The 15,935-nt window shown below is 51.0% G+C and overlaps 1 protein-coding gene across 1 annotated transcript in view; it reads left to right on the plus strand.

The window, feature by feature from the left end:
* LOC138515713 (uncharacterized) overlaps positions 1 to 15,935 on the plus strand; it is a 679,975-nt gene that overhangs the window by 177,394 nt on the left and 486,646 nt on the right. Inside the window, exon 2 of the mRNA XM_069630371.1 lies at positions 2,455 to 2,628. Coding sequence (XP_069486472.1) covers positions 2,455 to 2,628 — 174 coding nt within the window. The remainder of the gene's footprint in view (positions 1 to 2,454; positions 2,629 to 15,935) is intronic.

The raw sequence follows: 15,935 nt of genomic DNA on the forward strand, positions 1-15,935 counted from the left end.
TATCCAAACCATTTTCCCAGGCCCACTACACTATCGAGCCCTGCAGCGGCTGAAGATAAAACCCCTTCAGCAGGGTCTGAGATACCATCAAACAGTGCCTCTGGATCAGGAATCCAAGACGGAACTAGAATGGTGGTTACAGAATATGGACGCCTGGAATGGACGTGCCATTTTCGGGGACAGACCAGATCTGATAATAGAGTCCGAGGCCATCCGGTTAGGTTGGGGCGCAAGATGCGGTTCCCTGCAGACAGGGGGGAAATTGAGCGAAGAAGCGCTCCAATTACATATAAACTGCCTAGAGCTACTGGCAGGGTCCTTTGCGATCAGCGCATTTACGAAGGGGAAGATGAAGCCTTGTGTCCTACTGAAGATGGACAACATATCGGCAGTGCGTTACATAAACCACTTGGGCGGCACCAAGTCCAAGATGCTAGCCGAGCTAGCAAAAGACTTCTGGCACTTTTGCCTTCAGTCAGAGACGTCCGTCACGGCAGAATATCTGCCGGGGACTCTGAACGTGATAGCGGACTGGAACTCCCGGTACCTCACGGATTCCAGCGACTGGAAGCTGGATCCAACAGTCTTTCGGAGCATGGAGGAGAGATGGGGATCAGTCCACATCGACCTCTTCGCATCACGGCTCAATGCGCAGACAGCAGAATTCTTCAGCTGGAGACTGGACCCAGGAGCCCGAGGGACGATGCTTTTCTGCAAGAATGGAGTAGAGGTCCACACTACACGTTTCCCCCTTTTATGATGCTGAGCAGAGGTCTAGCGAAGTGTCGGAGGGAGACGGCGGAGCTACTGTTAGTAGCACCATGCTGGAAGTCGCAAGTGTGGTTTCCGACTCTGATGGAGATGTTAGTAGATTACCCGAGGGTGCTTCCGGAAGGAGAGCACTTGCTCACGGACCCAGTTAGGTCGTAACACCCTCTGAGAGTGAGAGGGACTCTCCCGCTCGTCGCGTGCAGGATATCAGGAGACGCTGGGCATTGCCAGGAATTTCGTCTCAGGCTGCACAGCTCATCGCGGAATCTTGGGCTCCATCCTCTAGGAGAAGCTACGACGCGGCTTGGGCCAAATGGACGAGCTGGTGCAAAGGGAGAGGTGTTCATCCCATTTCGGCACCTGTAGTCGCAATTCTGAATTTTCTAGCTCAATTATTGCAGAACAGGAAAGCATTCCGCACTATTGGAGTATACAGATCAGCCATCTCCGCAGGTCATCTCCCTATCGAAGGAGTGCCAGCAGGGGAGCACCCAGCAGTGGTAAGGCTTATCCGGGGTGCAAAGTTCAGGGTGCCACCTGGGCCTCGGTATAAGACCACCTGGGATGTGTTTGCGGTTCTTAGGTTATTGGAGAGCTGGCCCGTTAACAGATACCTAACTCTTAAACAGCTGTCAGGGAAGCTGGCGATGTTGTTGTGCCTAGTGTCATGTAAATGCATTTCAGACGTAAGAGCACTAGAAGTAGACAGGAGGTCCTTTGGACCAGAAGGAGTGACGTTCTCCATAGTGGGAAGGACGAAGACAGGCACTACATCAGTGCATTATCCGTATTTTCCCGACAAGCCTAAGTGGTGTGTGGCGAGCTGTGTGAAAGAGTATGAGAGCAGAACAGCTGAGTCAGATCAGACTTTTAAACAGTTCTATTTTAAACCAGCTGAGAGTTTGGCGGTTACAGTGTTGGGGAGCTTTGAACAAGCATAATGCTCGCCTCCAGTCTTGTCATAGAATAAAGATTACCCCTGCTATCTGCGCAGGGAGTATTAATTCTATTAAAGACTAGGAGGCGAGCATTAAATTCCCACCCGAACCATGTATTGTATAAAATTGAGTTAATAATATGGTTTGATGTTATAATGCTATGGGCAATACATGGACGCCACCCTGATTTCTCTGCTTTCTGTTGATTTTAGGAGAAGAGCAGAAGAACAATTGAACTAGGAAAAGGGCAGAGTTGATCGCCTGAGTTGAAGAAGTTTGGCATTTTCGTTTGGAGTGGTCCAAGTCGTTGCACGTTGCAGGACTTTTGAGAGGAGTTCTTATGGACTATCAGAGCGAGTAAAATAGAGGAGGAGCTCAGGAACAGGATGTGGTCATAAGCTGAGCAGAGAGTGAGATGGACTACAGAGACTGTGGGGATTGTAGTTTAAAAAAAAAAATGATGAGAAGGTCTGTCAGTGGACAGTTTCTAATGTTTTGTTATGGTTTTGAGTTTTGTTGAAACTGCTGAAGAGTGGTAAAATAAAGAAGTTGAAGCATAATGCTCGCCTCCTAGTCTTTAATAGAATTAATACTCCCTGCGCAGATAGCAGGGGTAATCTTTATTGTTCATAGCTCTTTGTGCTTGTTTTGAGTACTTGCTCTTTGGCATGGGCTCTGAATGAACTACTAATATTACACACTTTGTTGCTAAATGCTAGCTTATTTCTCCTTTCAATCTCTACAGCTCTGTGGCCCAAGGGTCTTTTGGAGAGTACACGCCCCAGTTGTAGTTGGAGATCCTCAGACATACTGCACTGAATCAGGATGGGCATGCAGATCGATTGGACGCTATCCCGTACCCTATAAAAAGGACCTGCCATATGATATAGTTGAGCTCATGGAAGAAGTGGAGAGCAAGGTAAGAACTATAAAGATGGGAATGTTGAAAAGTAGTTATTTGTTTCGATTGACGATTTTACGCAAAAGTAACATATTTAAGCAAGGCATTTCTTGTTAAATTTTGCACATAAAATAGAATACAAACCCCAAAGGTTTTGGAAGGCATAATCAATTTCTTATAACCGAATTGTGAATCTGTTCACAACGCTTTATCGTTGTATATCACATCCAAGTTTAAGACTGGCTCCTCTGTTAAATTTAAGTGGGATTTGTGGCACGCCAGATGAAGGACTCTGACTAGAGGACATACATGTCAAGGGTCTTTATTCAACGTAAAAGTTAAAACGCCCCTCAAACCCTAATGCTTAAAGGCGAGTTCCCTTCCTGTTAAACTAAACTAAGGTGCTTGTCAGAAGAAAAATAGTCCTCCCTCTAAACCTATCCACTAAACTGGAAACTGGCTTTACCGCTTAAAAAAATAAAAGAAATTAAGCTGGAGTGACCTGCACACAGTTTTAGATACTGTAATATTTCCAAGGGTTTCTAGGAATCTCTCCTGGTTTGATCCTCATCAAATAACTTTATTCGGCTGTCAGGCCATCAATGTACATCTTAACATAACAAAACAATAAATGTAACTAACAATACATCATATAAGGAAAAAAACAATATAGATTTGTTTATAACCCCCATGTCCGACTGGTCACGATCGTGGACAATGATTCAAGGCAACAGGAGACCCCTCTTTATCTTTACAAAACAGTTATGAGCCCCTCGTGTCTGGGGCCACTGTAACTGCCATTTGTCCTTTTTCCCAGAGGTGTCATATTGGCACCAGGTAGAACAGAATTGTATGTGATGTTTCCAGGGGAGTGGGTGATACTAAAGTGGGTGTAGGGGCTGATTACAATCTTGCTGTTCACGATCCGACCATGACTCTTAATTCTATTCAAAACACCATTGGCCATTCTCTGGTCCCCAAATTCCAACTTGAGAGTTGCAGGAGCTGACCCCCCTCACTACGCAGTCTGACAGCTCGCTATAGCTTCCCTGGTCACAAAAGCTCAGCCCCTTCCAGTACGGAGCTAGCGCAAGCATTTATTGGAGAGTGCATCCCTAGGTTCTCGTTGGTTTAAAGGTAATTTAGGAACCCCATGAAGGAATACTGTGCCCCTCCTAGGCCCCCTTGGGTTTTATGGCTGGTCGTGCGTTCCGTAGTACTGGATCTGCATGCCCTATATTCGACAGCACTATAACCATTATTTCCCATTAGTGTTGTAGCCCGGTCCTCCCATGTTGCCTACATAGTGTAGACATGAGGAGCCTTCATGACTTTCCTGGAATAACTGCTGGGCAGATTGCTCAGCTTGGTTCAGTTTCCCAAGAGTATGCACATTGGGATTGCAATCAGTAGTGGCCTGGGATTGTTTGATGGTGATACATTGGTGAGAAGCGCCCTTACCTTCAGCAATCAAGGGGCTATTTGTATCTAGGGCCTTGGGTAGCTCCACTGATGCCCGTAGGACCTTGTTGTATCCAATAGACCATACCACCCGTAAGGCCCCTCCTCTTCTCCCTTGAGTGTCTACCAGGACCAATAACAGTTTTTATTTGTCTGCAAGTTCAGAAAGCACTTGCTTGCAGTTACAGCCTTGGGCAATGCGTACCTCCTTGGCGTGTTGGTCAATGTTGGACATAAGACATTGGCCGTTTGCTTAGGGCTCCTTAGTGGGGTTAAACGAAGAAAAGCACTATTCCCTGAGTACGGCTTCAACAGGTTCTCACTCCAAACACTATTGGTGAGGGAAGGCCTGTTTTCAAGTACATAGTCACTATCCATGTCCATTCAAGCTATAAGTTCTGGAGGGCTAGGATTCTCTGATGGTATGGGCAGGGTATTAACCACTTGGGTCGGTCCAGGCACAGGCAAGATCGCAGGGGCCAGGCAATTGCTCCTAGGGATCTTCTTGGACGGTTGTTTTCACTCTGCCACAGTTCTAAGGAAGCCCATAGAACAGGTGGTCGCCACTGTAGAGAATGGGGGCACATCAGGGTTATCCATCAAATGCATCGTTGCCCCCCCCCCCTTACTTGATACAGTGATTCCAACAGTTCCAGTAGTAGCCGGAAGAGGTGGGGTAGGGGATACAGCTGCAGGGGGTACTGTAGGCACCAGTATGGCAATTGGGGTGGGGGCCAGAATCATGATCCGTTACTCCCCCTGGGACTTTGAGCTCCTGTGGTGATTTGAGTCTGTACATCACAGGTCCGTGGGTTTTCAAAACCGGTCTTGTGTTAGTAGTGTTGCCGGGGGCCTCATTATTGGGTGAGATGTCAACAATAGCAGGGGCCTCAGTATTGAGCGTGATGTTTCCCCCACCCCAAGGATCCCTCCTGGTTCTGGGTAACAATCACTCGTCTCTGGATGTCACTTGCACCCCAGGTGCTAACACCCAGCAGGTGCCAACACCTGCGCCCTTGACCCCCGCGGTCTTCACCCTCGCTGGGGTCCGATGCGGCAGTGAGCATTCTCAGGAGGGGCCAGGGCACCACCACCACCACCACCACCAGCAGCAGCAGGAAGGAGAGGCTGGGTCCCAGGTTTCAGGATTCTTCAGATTGACAGTAATTCACAGTTCCTCGCAGTTCACCAAAGTTCCTTGAGTCTCTCGTTCCACAACACAAAGTTTTATGTTCCAGAGAAAACAAAATGTCCAAAGTTCCTGATGGAGGGATATTTCCCAATCCCTCTCCACCACTTGTGTTGCTCTCTCCACACTAGATTCAGGGTTTTGGTGTCTCTGGGTTCCCCTTGTCTGTTCTTTACTTTCTTTAATGGGCCTCTGTCTCCCTTGGGTTTCTTTGTCTCACTACTTTACTCAACTCTGGGCTATCGGTAATCCCTCTCTTCTGTTAATGCAGGACTATCCTCCTCGAGCTTCTTGGGCTCTCATACTCCTCATTGTTCTCTTTTTCAGTCTTTTCCTTAGGGCCTCTGCGACTCTGTATTTCATCAAGCTCTCTCTGTTCTCCCTCGATTTGTGTACCTTACGCTTTGCAGGGTCCTCTCCAGTGAGGGTGTACCTTTTCGGCAGCGCTCCTCCTTACCGGTCTGTCTTCTGGATGGAACACAAGTTGTTTTTGGACTCTGCTCTTTGTGGCCTTCTCTCGCCCTTCTGCTCTCCCGTTGTGAGCAAAGGATTCACTCTTGGGGGGGGGCATGGCTAACTGGCCATGGAATAGGACGTGCTGCGTGAGGAGCTCCTGATGATCCGACTCTATTTTTGCCAAAGTTACCTGCTGAAACTGCAACGAGCGCCTAGAACTTTGAGGATCAGGCGTCGGAAGCCGCACGCCAAGTGAAGCTCGCTGGAGAAGTTCATAGTCCCCGAGAATCGTGAGATATACATGTTTTTGTCGGTGAGACTGTGTGGCCGCTTCGACACCAAGATGGCGGCTAACAAAGGAGAGGCCTCTGAGGAGAAACAAAACTGATTCCCCGGACTTGCGGGACACGGCTGCAGTAAATTGCCTGGAGAAATAAGACAATAGGGTGATATGGCGAAATGGTCGAATCCATGAGAGCGCCCGGCCTGACATACGCTAATGGAGCCTCGGCGATCTGACCGCAGGAGGAGATGACATTGGATGCTTGGGTGATGAGGCCTACGGAAGTTGAATGGGGAGTGTGAGGCCATAGCCCACCCATAAAACAATTCGAAGTGCCATCTCGAATGTGAGTTAGGTGACCTGGAAGCCGGACCATTGTCGGACCGAGGACAGTGCAACAGCAGCACTAAGGCGGAGGCGTACAGGAGTGGAGGGAAGCGCCATGTCGGCGAAAGGGTTGAAAGTCCAGACCAAGCAACCCACGATGGAGAATTTCACGAGAACGCAACGGACCCCCTCAACATCGGTACAGAGCACGATCGAGACCCCTGCGGAGGACGCCCCCGAAGGGGACAAGCACCAGATTCTAGAGGCTATAACGGGGCTAAGTGCTAAATGGGACTTGGCAATGGCGGATCTGCGTACAGCTCTAGAGAATAAGATCGATGCCGTGGGTAGAGGACTCACCCTGCTACGTTAAGATGTTAGGGCACTTGCAGGAAGGACCAGCGGTCTAGAAAGTGGGGTGAAGATTAACACTGATGTTAGCACGAGCAATGCGAAGGAGATTCATGTCTTAAAACAACAGGTCGCTAACTTGGAAAATCGTGTGGAAGAGGCGGAAGGAAGGGCGAGGAGAAACAACATTCGCGTGGTTGGCCTTCGGAGGGAGAAGAAGGCCAAGACCCCACAAACTATGTTGAAAACATGATCCTACAAGGGATCGGAGCTGGGAATCTTTCGCAGGGATTCAGGGTGGAGAGGGGGCACCGCGCCCTGATGAGGAAACCCCGGCCGGGGGCCCCGCCAAGACCGATCATCGCGAGGATCCTGAATTACAGGGATAGAGAAAAGATCCTCGAATATTTCCGTAAGGGCGGCACGATAGAGAGAGCATCCACCAACATCACAGCATATCCGGACTACACGATACTGGTGCAGAGGCAGAGATATAGTTACGTAGCCGTCAAAAGGAGGCTGAGGGCAGCAGGAATCAAATACATGCTTCTGTATCCGGCACGATTGAAAGTGCTACATAAGAACAAAGCGCTATTTATCGATACCCCTGAGGATGTTGTCACATGGCTGGACCTGCAGGGCTGCCCGGAACAAGAAGCGGATCGTGACCGGCAGGATCATACCGAATGAAGATTTAGTAAGGAGGAGGGCCCTGATTGTATAGAGAAACTGTAACTAACTGAACCTTGTACACAATCTGAGCCTGGTGCTCGATTTGGACTGGAATATAGTGAGTGCAACTGTAATTGGTAACGGTTTGGCAATTTAATGCGTAATGTTTTTTGAAAGGAGCAACAGAACACGGACGGCCTACCCCAATAGACTATTAGTTTCAGCGGCCATTAGGGCGGCTTTACCCTACTGAGCCCTGAGTAGAAGCTTGCGCTAGGCAGGGCTAGATGTGGGGGTGCCTGAGATCCAGGAATGGAGCTGGGCAACGGTTGGGGAGGGTATTGTTGGGGGAGGGGTGGGTGGGAAGAAGGTTGGGGGATAGGAAGTTGAGTGTGTGTGTGTGGTTATGGGGAGTTTAAGTTTTACTTCGAGCCTATTTGGAGGAATCAGTTTGTTGTACTTGCGGTGCATGAAGGGGCGTAGTCGACGGAGGATCGGGAGGGTGCTTATTAACGACCTATGGGGGACCTCAGGATAATAACGTGGAACGTCAGGGGCCTTAACGGCTACCTGAAAAGAAACAAAATCATGATGTATCTGAAAAGGCAGAAAATAGACATCGCATTACTACAGGAAACGTACTTGACGCAGGAGAAGTTGGACCTAGATAAGAGAAAGTGGAAAGGGACCGTAGTGGGTTCGCCATACTCTGCATATGCCTGGGGGGTGTTAATCTGGGTGGCACCGCATGTCCCGTTCAAATCGATACAAGAGGGGGTTGAAAATGATGGAAGGATGGCTATATTGCGGGGGCTGGTGGAGAGCAGGGAGGTATGCATAGTAAACACGTATGCCCCCAACCAAAACACAGCAGCATATTTCAGAGCCCTGTGTACCAATCTTAGTACATGTATAGGGAGCGCGGTGATCTGGGGCGGGGACTTTAATTGTGTGTTGGATCCTGTGGTGGACAGATCAGATGACAGGGTGGGTAAGCCTAGCCCAGCTGCGAGAGCGTTGCGGATGCTGCTAACTGATTTTGGCTTTACAGATGCGTGGAGGATGAAACATCCCACTGAGAGGCAATACTCGCACTATTCAGCCCCGCACCAACTGCACACTAGGCTCGATTACGTCTTTGCTACAGCAGATGTGATGTCTGAGATTACTCAAATCGAATATAAGGCCAGGGTCCTCTCGGATCATTCGCCCCTGATCCTCGGATGGCAATATTGCCCCCCGAGGGCTAAGATCCCTACATGGCGCCTCTGAGCGGAGGCGCTCAAAGATCCAATCTTTAGAGAAGATATAAGGGAAGAGATTACTAATTTCTTTGAGGAGAATACTGGAAGTGTTGACTCTGCGGGCACATTATGGGAAGCCTTTAAGGTGGTGATGCGGGGGGCGGCCATTGCTAAGTCAAGAGGGCTACAGGGCGGGGTCTTGGCTGACCTACAGGGAAACTGAGGGCAGAAACTGAGCTAGAAACAACATTGAAGAGCGATGACGTAGACACGGAGCTGGTACTCCAACTACAGCAACAATGTGCAGGGGATTGGGAAAGACTCTGCAATCTCAATTATAGGAAATATGTTGAGAGGCAGCACGCGGGGGGAGACAAGACAGGCCGCCTTTTGGCCTGGCTATACAAAAGCGAGACCCCTAGGCCTCCGATTAGGACCATTATTAGGGAGGACGGAGATGAGGTGGCCACGCAAGAGGGGGTTAACAAAGAATTTGTGGAATATTACAGAATGCTGTATGGAGATGATGAGATAGGCGACCAGCGCAAGATAATCGAAACGTTAGAAGACATAGGGCTGCCCAAGATAAGCGACGAAGAGAGGGAGGAGTTAGATGAGCCAATCACGTTGGAGGAGTTAGAAGAGGTAGTGAAGCAGTTGCCTACCTGTAAGACCCCAGGGGCAGATGGGTTCCCCAGCGAATTTTATAAAGTATACAGAGAAGAAATCCTCCCCCCAATGCTAGACATGCTGAATGAACCGTTTGAGATAGGACGGCTGCCTGAGTCACTCAGAGAGGCGATCATAATACCGCTGCCCAAGCCCAATAAACCGGAGCATAGATGTAGTTCCTACAGGCCTCTGTTGATGCTAAATCAGGACAGCAAGATTCTCACGGCTGTCTTGGCAAATCGATTGCGGAAAGTGATTGGTAGACTCATACATCCTGATCAAATGGGTTATGTCCCGAGCAGAAACATAACACACAACCATAGGTGACTTCACCGGGTGGTCGAATGGGGTAGTAAGAACGAGGGTGAGATGGCGATAGTGTCTCTAGATGCAGTCAAAGCTTTTGATTCGGTCAAGTGATCATGGCTATTGGCTGCTTTGGAAGGGTATGGAATGGGGTCGTGCTATATCAGGTGGGCCAAGATGGGGGGGCGTGGCCGACCGCCATGTGAGAAAGCCGCGCTTCGTAGCAGCTCCGTTGATGCGCTCATCATTTTGCCCACAACCTGCATCCACCTTAAATGAAACTACACCTGCGACCCGAAGATCGCTTCGGTACAGTCGGCTGACCTTCCGACGGTGTTTTGGGGCCGGTGCGTGGCCTCACCGAGGAGAAACGCCGTGGTGTAGGAGGAAAGCGCACGACTCAAAATGGCGACCGCTTGCTGACCGCGGAAGAGACGAGCGCCGGATCGCGCCCAACACAGAGCGAAAAAGGAGGCTCGCCTCGGACTCCGGCTACCAGGGGGAATTGCTGGCCCAATCGACCGACGGCCGGAGACTGCATCTGCCCCGTGCGCCTCCCCTGCGGTAGAGGCGCACACCGAAGGGCCCAGACCCGGTAACAGCGCTACGAGGTACGGAGTGGGAACAGGGCTGGGGGGACATTCGGCTCGTCGACCGAACCTGCTGCATCATCCCTGAGAGAGGTTGCACTCTACCACCGGCCCTATTGGAGGCCGGGGCGCTCCGGAAGCAAGGGTTTGCCGAGATCATAATCCTCGCCCCCCCAGCACCCCAACCCGCCGGCGCCCCCCATTTCAAGCCCGCCCGCACAAGAGATGTCTGCAAAAGGCGCCAGGAACAAGCACAAGCAGACAACCATGGAGGCGTTCGCAGCCACTGGCGCCCTCAAACCAGATGCCGCCTCGACGACCTCGGAGGTAGGACCCTCTGAACCCACGAACTCGCAACTACTGGAAGCCATTATGGCGCTCCAAAAAACCATGGAGGGCAAGATAGATGCCGTGGCCATCGACTTAAACCTACTCAGACAAGATGTGCGCTCCATTGCGGGCAGAACGGAGGCATTGGAGTCCCAGGTTAAAGAAAATACTGACGCCAAAACTCGCCTCTTAAGTGAGGTAGATGCCCTAGCCCAGAAAGTCAAGAACCTCGAAGACAGGGCGGACGAGGCGGAAGGACGGGCACGCCGCAATAACATAAGAATTATCGGATTGCCGGAGGGGACGGAAGGGAACGACCCCACGAACTTTGTCGAAAATCTGCTGCTGCAAGAGGTCGGTGCCGGCAAATTGTCTCAGGGGTTCACCATCGAGAGGGCGCACAGATCTCTCACTAAGCGCCTACCACCGGGGAACCCGCCAAGGCCCATAATAGCTAAAGTCCTCAATTACAAAGACAGAGAGACTATCCTGGCTCACTCACGGAATGGGGGCCACATTGAGTCTGGCTCCGCCAAAATCGCAATCTACCCGGACTATACCCTCCAGGTCCAAAGGAGCAGAGCTCAATTCGCCCACATCAAGGCCAGATTGAAAAATGCGGGCTTGCGATACATGCTACTATACCCGGCCAGACTTAAGATCATCCATAACAATCGAACGCACCTCTTCGAATCACCGACAGATATAAATGAATGGATGCACAGGGAGCAGATCCCTGACATAGAAGGAAGGTAACGGAAAACGAGAGAAAACGGCACCCCCAAGGAAGCCTAATGAAACCACTTTATCGGGACGTATGCGAAGTAATCTCACCTTGCAGATTGTGGCACCATCGAGTGCCTTGGAGCTGACCGAATGGCACCGCTTGGTATCGGACACTACCAAGGGGATTGGCCCGCACCCCCGAATCTCTTTGGGTATCTAACCCGCCCGTAGGGCACCAGAGGACCGTAGGTCTAATGGAGCAGAAATGGGGATGTCAGGATGGGGGGAACCCCGTTAGACTAGTTCTGTTATTGGCTAACGCCAAGTTCACTGTTTGCAGGGTCGGGAAATCGCCCGTTAGCATCCCGTCCCAGTTAGTTAATGGGAAAGTCCGGAACCACCTTGACCACCACACATCACCACTTCAAACTAGTATTGTTAAATGCCACCGCCAGAGCAGGCCACTGAACCACACACTGATAGGCCGGGGGGCGACGCCACAGGGCAGCCCACCCACGTCCTCACACTCACGCTACACCCATGACTAACGTTGTTAAAGTAATGTCATGGAACGTTAGGGGCCTGAACAGCTACATCAAACAACACAGGGTCCACACCTTCCTCAAACGCCACAAGATAGGAATCGCCCTATTGCAGGAAACCCACCTGAATGCACAGAAACTAGCGGCACTGGCTAAGAGATGGAGAGGAACCCTGATAGGCACCACGTACTCTAACTATGCACGGGGAGTCCTAATATGGATTGCCCCCTCCATTCCCGTCAACCTCACATGCACCCACATCGATAACGAAGGTAGGATGGCCTTGCTCAGAGGCACCATAGACGGCAGAGAATTCTGCCTAGTAAACACCTATGCCCCCAACCATGATGCGACGGTCTTCTTCCGCTCCTTATACACCCGGCTTAGCCCGGACAGAGACGGCACGCTCATATGGGGTGGCGATCATAACTGCACCCTTGACCCGCGTATGGACAGATCGGATAGCAAACATACCCGCCCCTCCCCTCCCGCTAAAATACTGAAAGCCCTCTTACATCAATATGCCCTACTAGACCTCTGGAGGACTCAGCACCCGGAAGACAGAGGCTACTCCTTTTACTCACCCCCTCACGCGGTCTACACTAGAATCGACAGCCTACTGGTGAGCGAGGAACACTTAGACACATTTGAAGACACGCAATACCTCGCTAGAGTGCTGTCTGATCACTCCCCCATAGTAACCTCCTGGACATTAACGGCACCGCGACCCACCATACCCACATGGAGACTCAGAGGCGAAGCACTGTTAGACAAGGCTTTCCAAGAACAGATTAGGCAATGCACGGCGAACTATTGGCTGACAAATAAGGACAGCGTCCAACATGTCAGCACGGCATGGGAAGCTTACAAAGTAGTGATTAGGGGGGAGGCGATAGCCATCATAGGGGGGGCCCAAAAGTCTATCACAGCTAAGTTGGCTATTGCTGAAAACGAGCTGCAGCAACTAGAATCTTTGGCCTCCTCAGACCCAGCCCACGTACATAGCATAATCGAACTAAAGAAGGCCTGTCTACAACACTGGGAGGCCCTCGGGAAACTCAGCTACACAAAATACATCGAAAGAAACCACGCCCTCGGTGACAAACCGGGCAAGCTACTAGCGTGGCTTTGCAAGCGGGAAACCCCTAGAATACCTATCTGCCACATGCGCGATGATGAAGGCGTAGACACGTACTCACAAGCAGCCATAAACCATATATTCACGAGGTACTATCAGGCCCTCTACACCGACCCCTCACAGCCAACAGACACTGAAATAGAGGATGTATTGGACATCATTGATTTACCACACCTCGAGGAACACGCGGCTGAATCCCTGGAAGGGCCAATAACCCCCGACGAGGTCGCAGTGATCATTAGAACGCTCCCCGCAGGGAAAACCCCAGGCCCGGATGGGCTCCCGGGCGAGTTCTATAAGGCCTATGAAGACGAACTAGCCCCACTACTTACCCAAGTCTTCAACGAGGCATACGACACAGGCCGACTACCCAGCACCATGAGGGAGGCAACCATCATACCCCTCTTGAAACCTGATAAAGATGGCGCAGAGTGCGGCTCGTACAGGCCGCTATCCTTACTGAACACAGATAGCAAGATTCTTGCGGCAATCCTGGCCATGAGGTTACGCAGAGTTATCCCGTCTCTGATCCACCAAGACCAGACAGCATATGTGCCCGGTAGAACCATTACGGAAAACCTACGTAGACTGCACCATGTCATCTACAGCACTGAAGGCAGACGGACACAATGTGCAGTAGCATCCCTTGACGCCTCTAAACCATTTGACTCAGTGCGCTGGAGATGGCTCCAGGCCACCATGTCTAAGATGGGAATAGGGCACAGCTACATAAAATGGGTCACACTCCTCTACACCAATCCAGAGGCCAGAGTACGCACCAACAGCACCTTCTCACACAAATGGGAGCTTTCTCGAGGAACTAGGCAGGGATGCCCCCTGTCACCCATGCTATATATTATAGCTATAGAACCCGTGGCAGCATATGTGAGACAGGAATACGGAGATGGAGGCATACTAGTAGACGGGGTGAACCATGTGATTTCCATGTACGCCGACGATATGCTCCTCTATCTAACAAACCCTACACACATACTGCCCTACATACTGGAAACCTTAGATAGATTTCACAGATACACGGGGATCCAGATCAACCGGGACAAATCATGCCTATTCCCCCTCGCCGCCTTGAGCGGGAAAATGGCCGGTCAGCTCCCCGATCTTGCCCTAAACTGGGAACCCTCCTCCTTCAAATACCTGGGCATCAGAGTGCACAGAGACCCTAAGACTGAGCACGTACTGAACACAGTGAGGGCAAAGGAAGGCCTGGCAAGGTCAATGGAGTTCTGGAGCAGGCTGCCGCTATCGGTAGCGGCCAGGGTGGGCCTACTGAAAATGGTGGCGCTTCCCAGACTACTATATTTCTTCACCAACGTACCACACAACATACCACGACAATTTTTCAACGAACTACACAGACTGTGCAGAACATTCTTGTGGCAGGATGGCAGGCGTAGGGTCGCCCTCGAAACGATGCAGAGACCGTATGACAAGGGGGGCCTCAGAGTGCCCAACTTCGAACTGTATTACCTGGCCGGACAATTGAAGCACGTGATACAATGGATGGCCGACGAGGCCACTACGGACACTCGCTTGCTACAGCCGCAAGTCCCGCAATTGCTCCTCAGGGACCTGCTATGGTCTGAACCCAAGTCTAAACAACCTCACTCATACCTGATTCTCTTGGGCGTCCAAATCTGGCGGAGGGCCTGTAAGGCTGCACTGATCCCTGACCCCTACTCTCCTCAGATCCCTATAGCCGCCATCATGGCCAACAGACCGGGAAGCCATAGGATAATAAGAGACACTTGGGAACCTTGCGGCGTAGCCACCCTGGGCGACCTGGCGGACGATCAGGGAATATTAACCTTCGCGGAGTTACAAAAAATCTCTGGCATCCACACGGGACAGTTCTTACTCCACAACGCAGTGGTTAGGAAACTGGTGACCCGCTGGCCATCGACGGATCCGTTAAACACTGGTCACGAACACATTGAGGACCTGCTCGGGGCGGCCGAGGGTGGCCATGAGACCTCGAGAATATATGACACACTGCTAGACAGCGTCACCCAACGAAACCTCCAGTGTAAGGCAGCGTGGGAACAGGAACTAGGATCACAATTCGAAGACAATGAATGGGGGGCCATAATGGGATACCACAGGAAAGTATCCAGGAACGCCAGGTTCCAACTCATCCAATTCTACATTACGAATAGAGCGTATCTCACACCAGACGTCATCTCCAGATTTAGTGGGGCTGAGACCACTGGGTGCCCCAAATGCAGCGAAGCCCACGCGGCGATGATACATATGTTTTGGGGATGCCCCGCCATTCAGTCTTTCTGGGCCCAGGTCAAAGCCAAGGTGGCCGAGGCGAACATCACCCTAGAAGTCCACACGCCAAAAGCATGCCTCCTCGGCAGATACCCCAGAAGCAAGAAGAACAGACCACTCAATAAACTAAAAGACCTAATGTATATACTGGCGAAGAGACGCATTGCAATGAATTGGAAGTGCCCGCGGGCCCCCTGCTTGTTGACTTGGTGGCAAGACCTCCACAAATGGACGAACGCAGAGACAGCGGTCTGGGAGATGGCGCAGTGCCAACAAAGGCAGGACACCTCAGACGACCTACTACAATGGGTGGAGCTAACGGTTACGCTGTTCAGCCCCAACAAGGGAAGCTCCTCTGGCAATGACACAGATGACTCACAACAATCACGTGGATGAACTGGTGGTGTAACACGTTTGGGCCCGGACAAGTTGGGATAGGGAGGGGGGAGGGTGGGATGGGTGTGATTGCACTTTGTTTTTTTGTGTATATTCACGTTGATGACACAATGAAAATAATAAAACAGATTAAAAAAAAAAATCAGGTGGGCCAAGATGTTGTATAGTGAGCCGCTTGCCAGGGTCCGAACTGGAGCGGTGATATCCGAAAGATGGCAACTTGGCAGAGGCACCAGACAAGGGTGCCCCTGGTCCCCGATGCTTTACATCTTGGCCCTGGAGCCTCTGGCAATATGCCTTAGGGCACAGTATGAGGCGATTGGCATTGAGGTAGGAGGGGAACGACACTT

This window comes from Ambystoma mexicanum, chromosome 6q (genome assembly GCF_040938575.1).
Source record: "Ambystoma mexicanum isolate Mex_15411 chromosome 6q, UKY_AmexF1_1, whole genome shotgun sequence".
Classification (NCBI taxonomy): Eukaryota; Metazoa; Chordata; class Amphibia; order Caudata; family Ambystomatidae; genus Ambystoma; species Ambystoma mexicanum.